Raw genomic sequence first — 9,283 nt, 5'->3', positions numbered from 1 at the left:
TATTGCATCGCATAGTATTCTTTACCATAATTTCCACAAAATATTTCAGCACAAATATCAGATTATAATTACATATCTGGTAACACCAAATCATCCCTGTCAGAACCAAACCATTTACCAAAATCGAATTCCCACCACCTAATTTTGAAAGACAGAACGAAAATTCGCCATTAGAGTCACCGATGAGCCATAAATAGTTATGATGACAGGATATTGCATCGCATAGTATTCTTTACCACAATTTCTACAAAATATTTCAGTACAGGTATCAAATTATAATTACATATCTGATGCTCTCGAATCATCCCTGTCAGTACCAAGTACTATTTACTAAAACCACCTAATTTTAAAACACAGAATGAAAATTCGTTCTTAGAATCATCGACAAACCGTAAATAGTTGCTGGCAGAATATTGCATCGCATAGTATTCTTTACCATAATTTCCACAAAATATTTCAGCACAAATATCAGATTATAACTACATATCTGGTAACACCAAATCATCCCTGTCAGAACCAAACCATTTACCAAAATCGAATTCCCACCACCTAATTTTGAAAGACAGAACGAAAATTCGCCATTAGAGTCACCGATGAGCCATAAATAGTTATGATGACAGGATATTGCATCGCATAGTATTCTTTACCACAATTTCTACAAAATATTTCAGTACAGGTATCAGATTATAATTACATATCTGGTAACCCCAAATCATCCCTGTCAGAAACAAGTACCATTTACCAAAATCGAATTCCCACCACCTAATTTTGAAAGACAGAACGAAAATTCGCCATTAGAAGCATGGAGGAACCACAAAGCGACTATGCAGAACGATCTCCCTCAAAAGTAGCATTGTTACCGAACTCGCCAATGAACATCAATCCGAGTTAGTCGCATACTAAGCTAGCAGCTCGCCGCTTCTCCAGATAAAGAAGGAGAGACGAGGTTTTTGCATTCATTGATGGGCTCGTGGGCAAAGAACGGCATAGAGTCGGCTGGGTACGGTTGTAAACACGCGAAAGAAAGAGAGGGTGAAAAAGGAGCGGCTGTGCAGCGACTCCGGGTTGTGGACCCCTTTCACTCGCCGTCAGCCCCTCCTGATACCGCATAAAATATAGTATTGTTCGCGCTCTGTTAGTCTAGAGTGGAGAACGAGTATATTTAGGAAAGGGCGGCTTTCTTTCATATGTTAAGCAGATCAGTGTCGGCCGACGAGATAGAGGGTGAAAAGGGTAGGAGAAGCGGGACGCCAGCGCAGCGTGGATGGCGCGAACCACCCCTTCGACTTCTACCCCGTGGAACTCTGCACTGCGCGCTCCTAAATGATTGCCGGCTTGACTTAATGTTGTGAAAAATAGCCGCGCATCTCACGGATATTTTTCTTTATAAAAAGGCGAGAGCAAAGTGATGAATCCAATTTTTTAGGATCGTATAATTCGAAGCTTTCCGCGCGGCGGAATCGTAGCTGCGATTTCCACAATTTATATTCGTTGCGTATGCTACGCCTCTTCGACCTCCCTCAGACAGGCAGGAATTCTCTCTTTTCCGTCATTCCAGAGGGATAAATTCGTTCAGCCACCGGTACAGAGACTCGAGATTAGTCAGATTTAGGGAGCATCCTGATGGGGGCTGAGAAGAAGTCCAATTTCGTTTATTACTTTAATCAATGATATAATATTCCTCGAATATATTTCCAAATTTGTAGTGGAATCGTCCAAATATTAAGCCCAAGGCATGTTCATTGCGTGCAAGTACTTTTTTCAAATTGACGGGAAAGTTGTTTCTAAAATTAGGTTACCAATTCATTTGAAATTTAACATACATGTACCAGTCGGTGAGTCTATAAATTAAACGAAATAAATAATTTAAATAACTTTTTTATATTTAAATAGACGTACAATTTTTGAGAAACATTGATTCTTTTTTTTTTAAATGACCTTATTTTAATAATTTCCAACTTTTTCGTATTTTTAATAGTTCGTTAACTAATTACGTTGATAAGGACTTAGAAGATTGTTTGTATTCCCGATGATCTCGAATATTCAAATCTCGTTATCGAGGCGCTATAATGAGTCCAAATTGCAATGTAAAAAATTTGCTTTTACTTTTGTAGTTATCCGAACATTTCTTAACGCGTATAAAAATTAAAACAGAAAGAAAATAATTTATTTTATTGTCCAAATATTATTTTCCAAATTATCCGAATTATTGTGTTCCCTAACTAATTCGGATAATCGAGGTATACTGCAGTATATCGTAATATACTTTGAATCACTGAATCGAAAAATAAAGAACGATAACTAGGTGTCTGGTAAAGAAATTTAATTATATTTATATATGGTATTAACTCTTTGCGAGGAAGATAGCGATTCCCAATGAGCATTTTATCAATTCACCACGATGCTAATGATTGCACTGCGAATGGAATATTTGTTTGCTCGAAAAGTAATTTAAAAATATCATTTCGAAAATACACCGCAATTCTATCGCCATTTCCATACATCTTTAGTCGCAATTTAATCTACAAAATAACGAAACTTAACCCCCTGCACTGGGAGGCACCCTTCAGTCGCCATTTGATAAAATTTCGAAGCTCGGTATTAATTAATATACCAAATTTAAAATAACGTAACAATTGTCAAAAGTTTCGAGATATCGAAATTAAATAATTCTACGGTTAATTATTATACGATTTCTCATTTACTGCTCAAAAAATATCATCAGCCTTATAGCAGAAAATTTTTCAACTCGTGCCCTTTTTTCGTCAAAAAATCATCAAGCGCAGAGTTAAAACGCCATACTTTTCAGAATGATCAATTAAATACATTCTTCTAAAAAATTTTTCCAAAAATCGGTTACACCACGATCCACCCTTAAAGTTATAGTAAATAATAGTATCTGTAATAATGATATTTTGTTGCTATCCCCTATATGAGTGTGTGCACATCTGAGGACTTGGCTCACTGCCACCTTTGCTTTTTCCTTTTTACTTCCTCAGTCTTACATATGTTAATGAATAAATTGCTTCTTAATTTGCCCGAATCGTGTGAGAATTTAACGAGTGGTATATTTTAGTCATGCAGGTTCTGAAAGCTATACCTGCAGTCGAAGTGTTCTTCTCTGTCGAGGATGCACTGTGCAATTTTTATCATGCGGTGCATCTAAGCGCGTGCACACCTCGTGAATTAATGCTGTCCCGATTTTACGATCCGGGGAATACCGGGACCAAGTGTCTCGTAACGTTGCTCTTCGAAATAGCAAGAAAATAAGGAAGGAACCACTTCCAGCTGTTGTTACAAATCAGATCTAAGCCACTCGAAACGCGCGGTGCACCTTTTAAGCACTGACATGTCCCGTGACGTCTGGTTCTCCTCGTTCGAGCAGCATATAGAGCGATGTTCCGCTCTTAACCGATTTTCCAGCGTATTTTTCCACGCGAACAATGTATTCTTAAATTCCGAGAAGCTTCGCGTGAAGGAAAATGGCGGAAAATGGCTGTTCGCGGGGATGAAATTTTCATGCAACGTGCCTGAACCCCATTCCTCAGGTGTGCAGCTTCGAAGTTTATAGAGTACAGCGGAATTTGTTCTGACTTATCACTACTGAACTATAGCACCGCGAGTTCTCCCTTATCACGAGACCTACTCTATAATTTCTGGATCACGTTATCTCGAGGCTTGAAGAGAGCTGACCAGAGAGCATTTCGTGAAATAGCAAACTTTTTAATCCGGGGTTGATAGATCGCGAAGGAATATTTCAAGATCACAGGATCAGTCTTGAACTACCCACGAGCCCAAACTCTAAAGCCCAAACCCTGTAATCAGGGTTGAAACCACTAACCTTAGGAACCTTTAAATCCAGTCTTCTGATATCTGACCCCAGATCTGAAAACTCTCAGAACCCCAAGACTCCAGTACCCTAGAACTCCAGCCTAGAACTGAGAACCCTAGAGACCTACATCTTAAAGTCCCAAGGTTTAATAATATTAATAGGTTAAAAAGCACAGTGCACGCGTATTCGATGAAAATAGTAATTTTAATTAAGAAACGAGCCATTCACTGCACAAATTGATTAACTCCATAAAACAAAAAGTGGAGAAATATAATGAAACAATGTATATCGTTTTTTAAAATTCCCTTTATAATTTAAATCGAAATAAGTATCGCAGAATGCATAAATACGAATGTAACTTTCATCTAACGGTATATAAAATTTATAAGAAAAAATAGCCAAAAGGTAATCGTTGGTAATGTTACCATTTTTACGTTACTGGAAGAGTTAATCGATTTGGCAAGTGAAAAAAGTAATAAATTTAAATTTCACTAAATTTTACTTAAATTCTGATAAGACGGCGCTGAAAAATTCACCGTTATCGTTCATGGCTTGCTAGTGCATTTGAGTTGCATTATTGCAACGATTTACATTAGAGTACGGAGTTAATCGAAGTGGCTTCTGAAATAAATTATTTATTATTCAGTGGCCAACAAATTTTTCTCGTTTAATAGTGTTAATCTTAATTACCAGGAAAAGTTATTATAAATATAAAAAGTTATGACTATACCAAGTGCTATGACACTTAAATTTAAGATTTTCCAAAAAGTGGGGTTAATCGATTTGTGCAGTGAACGGCTCATATATTATAAAAAAGTACTCAACGGCACTTGATTATTTTAAATGAATCTGTAATTAAGGCAATAATTAAACTTTAATCATAAATATCTCAAAAACTATCGAATAGTTGCCTTTATGATGATATATTTTCTTGACTTTCTCTGCATGAGGAAATTCGGGAACACTGAGTTTTATGGAATAGATGGTTAATAGAGACCTTGATCCTGCGAGGAAAATTATAAATTGTCCACTTTCGTCCGTGGTCGCGTAAACAGAAGAGTTTCCGCGCTTTCAGCAGGTGCGTTGCCCCAGCTCTCGCGCTGTCGTTCAATTTTAATGAAGCTAATTGACATTTCGCCATTTTCGCTGGCGAGTTTGCCGCGCGGTGCCAATTGAGGTTCATTTGTTGGTTCGACGTTCATATCGTGCCGGTTTCGCAATAAAGGCGCCGCGATGAAACGCGGAACGTCAGCCCGGCGTTGTTACGTGTCGTGTAATTCTAACGAGTTTTATGACGACGATATACCCGGTGGGTTCGCTCTGCGAGCTTGAATCAGACGAGAAGAGCAAACTGCGAGAACGGCGTTATTATAAAAGTCATAATGAAAATCTAACGATCCGTCAGGCGACGCGGAGCATCGGGAAATGAATTTCCTCGGGGTCCACCCTTCGCTGTTTAATCTCTCTGTTTACTTTTGCTTGCAGAACACGTGAGGGAATTCAGCTGCGGGATGCTGTACTACAGGACGCTGTACCTGGACAGCAAGAGGGACGTACTCTACGTCGGTGCTATGTAAGTACTGCTCCTTTCGTTATCTCACCTGTTTCGTCTGAACCTTTCTTCCCCCTAAGAGTAATACCTTCGTCGAGGTTCCCTAGCATCTTTAAACACGCGAACATATATAAAAGTACAGTTTATCATCTCCGATTGCTGCTGTCATTGGTTGTCAAGGCGTGTAAATGGTGGGTGCTGTTCCGTCGTGGAACAAGGAACACCCGTTACGGTCTTCCAACAGCCAGGTCTTAGGGTCAAACAATTTGGCATCGGAATTTTCCGCTCCATGCCTCCAGCGTGTTTGAATGCTTCTACCTTTTTTCTTTGACTTCTCGTGTCGCGGAACACGAGGATCCTGGAAATACCTAATTTAACGAAATTAGGCGACGGCTCTTAAAACTTGGCTGACAATAGGCCTGAGGGCTCCGCGTGGTCCGCACGCGTTGGAAGCCTCAGGCCCTCGCTAGGGGTCATAAACGACCGATGGTCACCAGCGCGCGGGTGGACCACGCGTACCCCACCTTGGGGGAGAGGGTTTCCTCCACAATCGTTACTTTTTGGGGGAACTTTCCCTTCCTCCAAGGTCACCGATTCGCGAACCAAGGGAACGCCTTGGTCAAAACAGCCAATTACATTTGGCGAGCTCCCGATTTTTAATAAGGCCAATCTTAGGAAGATCGAGGAGCTCACTTCCTTTCGACACTTCAGAGACATCGGTTCTCTTCAACACTTACTTTCGACACTTCAAAGACATCGGTTCTTTCCAAACAGTTCCTTTCGAGACCTCAGAGACACCAGTTCTCTTGAAACAGTTCGCCGCAAGAGTTCATCTCTCAAAACCAACGAGACGACACGTTTTCTTCGAAACGTCGAAGACACGACTCCTTTCCGTTCGTATAACTTAAACAGTTGCCCGAGATTAATTCGGCGGGCAACACGTGTCGTAGTCGCGAGACAGCCTTACAACCCGTCGGAATTACGAGAGTTCGATCGCGACGCGACAGGTGCATTTGTTCCTATTGACAGTATGTTAGTTGGAGGGGGGTGTATATGGGGGTCGATGGTTCTTGATGGAAGTGGAAGTTTAAACAAATTGTCAATTTGTTTTTCGATCATTTGGGAATTTTAATCTCTCTTATAGGGTTCGAGTGGTGTTTTAGGGGGTCCGGGTGTCATGGGACGCTGGTCGTAAAGAGGTAAACCGTTGTCCCCTCGATTGGGGTCCTCTGTCTTCGGGGGTGAATGTAAGAAATAGTATACGAGGTTCGGGTCTTTCGATGGAGATGTAGGGGGTCCTCCTCCACGAAAAGGAAGGGATGCGTTTCGTCCCGGGCCTGTTAGTGGATTCATCAATAAGACTACACTAGCAGGGCCTGTCTTAGACCAGGATACTATTGAAAGATCTGGAAGTTATATGAATAGGACTTGCGAGAGAGTCCTCGAAGTTGGAATCCATCTAATGACGAGGGTGAAAATAATGGTCCCTACAGAGGTAAAGGTTCAGAAGGATGCGAGTTAACCCTTTATACTCGAGAGGTGACTCTCAGTCACCGTTTGTTTCAATGCTATAACTCAAATAATGAATGATGATAATTATATCAAGAACATCGAAATAAAATTATTCTGTTCGTTCGTTTCTCATGCAAATTCACGATTTTCTTATTTTAATTTTAACATAAAGAGTATCAGCAACTTCTACAAATCTAAGAAGAGCTTCGAATTGCATTTTCACAACGAAGAAAGGGTTAATTGTCTTCTGTCTATGGAGGATTTGCAAGTCTTTATTAAGGATTAGCTCGTGTGATGGATAGAATAGCTAAGAATTCGCGATTTAGAGAATGAACTGTGAGATTATTGTACAGCAACCGTATATTTATTACAAAATTATAAATTACACACTTCTTATATCCTAATTGTTCACTCTCACCCTTCATATACCAAACTGGAACTTCTCGTAACAGATTGACTTTGATCCATAGCAACTGCACAACACCACGGATTCTAGATCTTCCGCTTCCAAATATACATATCTACATTCGTGCCGTTACTCGACCTCACACACTTGCATTCGCACTAATAAAACCAAATCCACATAAACATCGGCTAGTGAAACGTCCTAGGTCGAAAATCCACCCCCGACAAAAGTTGTGCTCCGTTCGAGCAGCGAAATAAAACGGAGAAGCGTGCACGCGTGTGCGTGTGTACGTGCCGCGAAACGGATTTTTATGATTCCCGTGATTAAAATTCTGCACGACGCGCGCGCAGAGAGAGGGGTGGCGACGTGCCGATTGATTAAATTTCTCGGTGACGTCGAACACGGATAATCCGTGTTTTGAAATACCCTCTGCATTACAGCGGCTCTGATACACGTCGGCTTTCGCGATGATAATTATCGTCGCGCTAATTGCACCGAATTGCCACCCCCTCGCGTGCATCCCCCTTGTTCGCTGGGGGATCCCCCTCCGCGGATCGCTTTTTATCCGAGACCTTATATCGGTGTGCGTGCGTGCGCCGAATCCACGCGCAATTTCGTTATTTATCCCCGGGTTCGAGATCGAAATGAAAAGTTACGTTCCGTTCGAAGGGGTAACTGGGTCACGCGTGAAATGTTTCGTGCGTTTGTCCGTCCTCCGCGACGTACTTGGGGTAGTAACGGGGTGGTAGGGGATGACCGAGGCGTGTCCTGATTATTTTCGACGAAATTGAGAAGTTTGCTCGTTTAGGGGAAATTTAGGCTCTAGACTGGAAATTGTCCACGAAAATTTATGCTTCATTGTGCAATTTTTTAGTCGCTTTCTCGTTCTTTCGACTTTGGTGGGGGTTGAGGATATTTTGTTCGATGAGTTTGCAGATTTTGCAATTGTTTTGGTGTTTGTAGTATGGGGACTTAATAATAACTCTACCACTAGGAGTCAGGAAATCTGTAGATGGGAATATGGACAGAGAAGAACTTGGAAAATGAGAAATGGAATGTGAGAAAATGTTAGGAAATTTATAATAATAACATATTAACACTTTGACTGTCATGAAATTTTTACGTAGTATGCTCAGAGGCCTCTTAATAAAATTTCTATTATTCTCGGGATATAATATTGAATTATCAAACAATACAATAATTATCGAACAATATTTCTATTCAAAGTTCTCTGTTTATTTGCATTGTTCAAATTTTCGAAAATTGGTTAGAATGAAGCAAATATAAATTTAAAAAATTAGTATCGCCGAACACTAGTGACCACCATGGCTCCATTGAGGGGACAAGCACTGGTCACTAATGACAGTCAACGTGTTAAAAGAAAAATAGTGAAGCAACCAGAGCAATAATATTGAATACAAAATTTTTAATCTAAAATTGGAGAAAGATTATTTAAGCTATAGTATAGTTAGTGTTGAGTTGATCAAAGAGGGTGAAAAATACTGGATTAAATTAACCCTTCGGGCATAGTGTGTCTATAGTATATGAACTCCTGTCTGGTCTCGTTTTATCTACAAAAATATTTCGAAATTCGTCACGCTATACCGTGTCAGAATATTGCAAACTAATTTCTCAAATTGGGCTGCATTTATATTACTAAAAAAAAAAAGAAAAAATATCAGAAATCATGCGTCATCGTTAAATAGTTAATCCTTTGGACCCCAAATTTTTTTTCCCTTGATTCCCAGTTATTTTAAGTGTTTTATTTTAAATGTACTTTGAGAGACAATTTTTATTATTAATTACATCAGTAATAGCATTGGAATTTTGCATTGTTCCTAGTTACCCAAAAATGAAATGAAAATCGAGTCACACTTCATCAAGGAATTCGAAAGGGTCATCGAGAAATAAATTATAATTTATTAAAAAATTATCAACGTTGCTATGAAAATATTCGATTTAATTGAAAGAATTCAGCAGG

General features: G+C 39.7%; 1 protein-coding gene across 1 annotated transcript in view; it reads left to right on the top strand.

Moving 5' to 3' along the window:
* Sema2a (Semaphorin 2a) overlaps window positions 1-9,283 on the top strand; it is a 486,762-nt gene that overhangs the window by 365,015 nt on the left and 112,464 nt on the right. Inside the window, exon 2 of the mRNA XM_017900416.1 lies at window positions 5,318-5,405. Coding sequence (XP_017755905.1) covers window positions 5,344-5,405 — 62 coding nt within the window. The 5' untranslated portion in view covers window positions 5,318-5,343. The remainder of the gene's footprint in view (window positions 1-5,317; window positions 5,406-9,283) is intronic.

This window comes from Eufriesea mexicana, unplaced genomic scaffold, assembly GCF_001483705.2.
Source record: "Eufriesea mexicana isolate 0111107269 unplaced genomic scaffold, ASM148370v2 scaffold1192, whole genome shotgun sequence".
NCBI classification, from domain to species: Eukaryota; Metazoa; Arthropoda; class Insecta; order Hymenoptera; family Apidae; genus Eufriesea; species Eufriesea mexicana.
The sequence above is the reverse complement of the archived record's forward strand: the minus strand, read 5'-3'. Positions and strand labels throughout refer to the sequence as shown.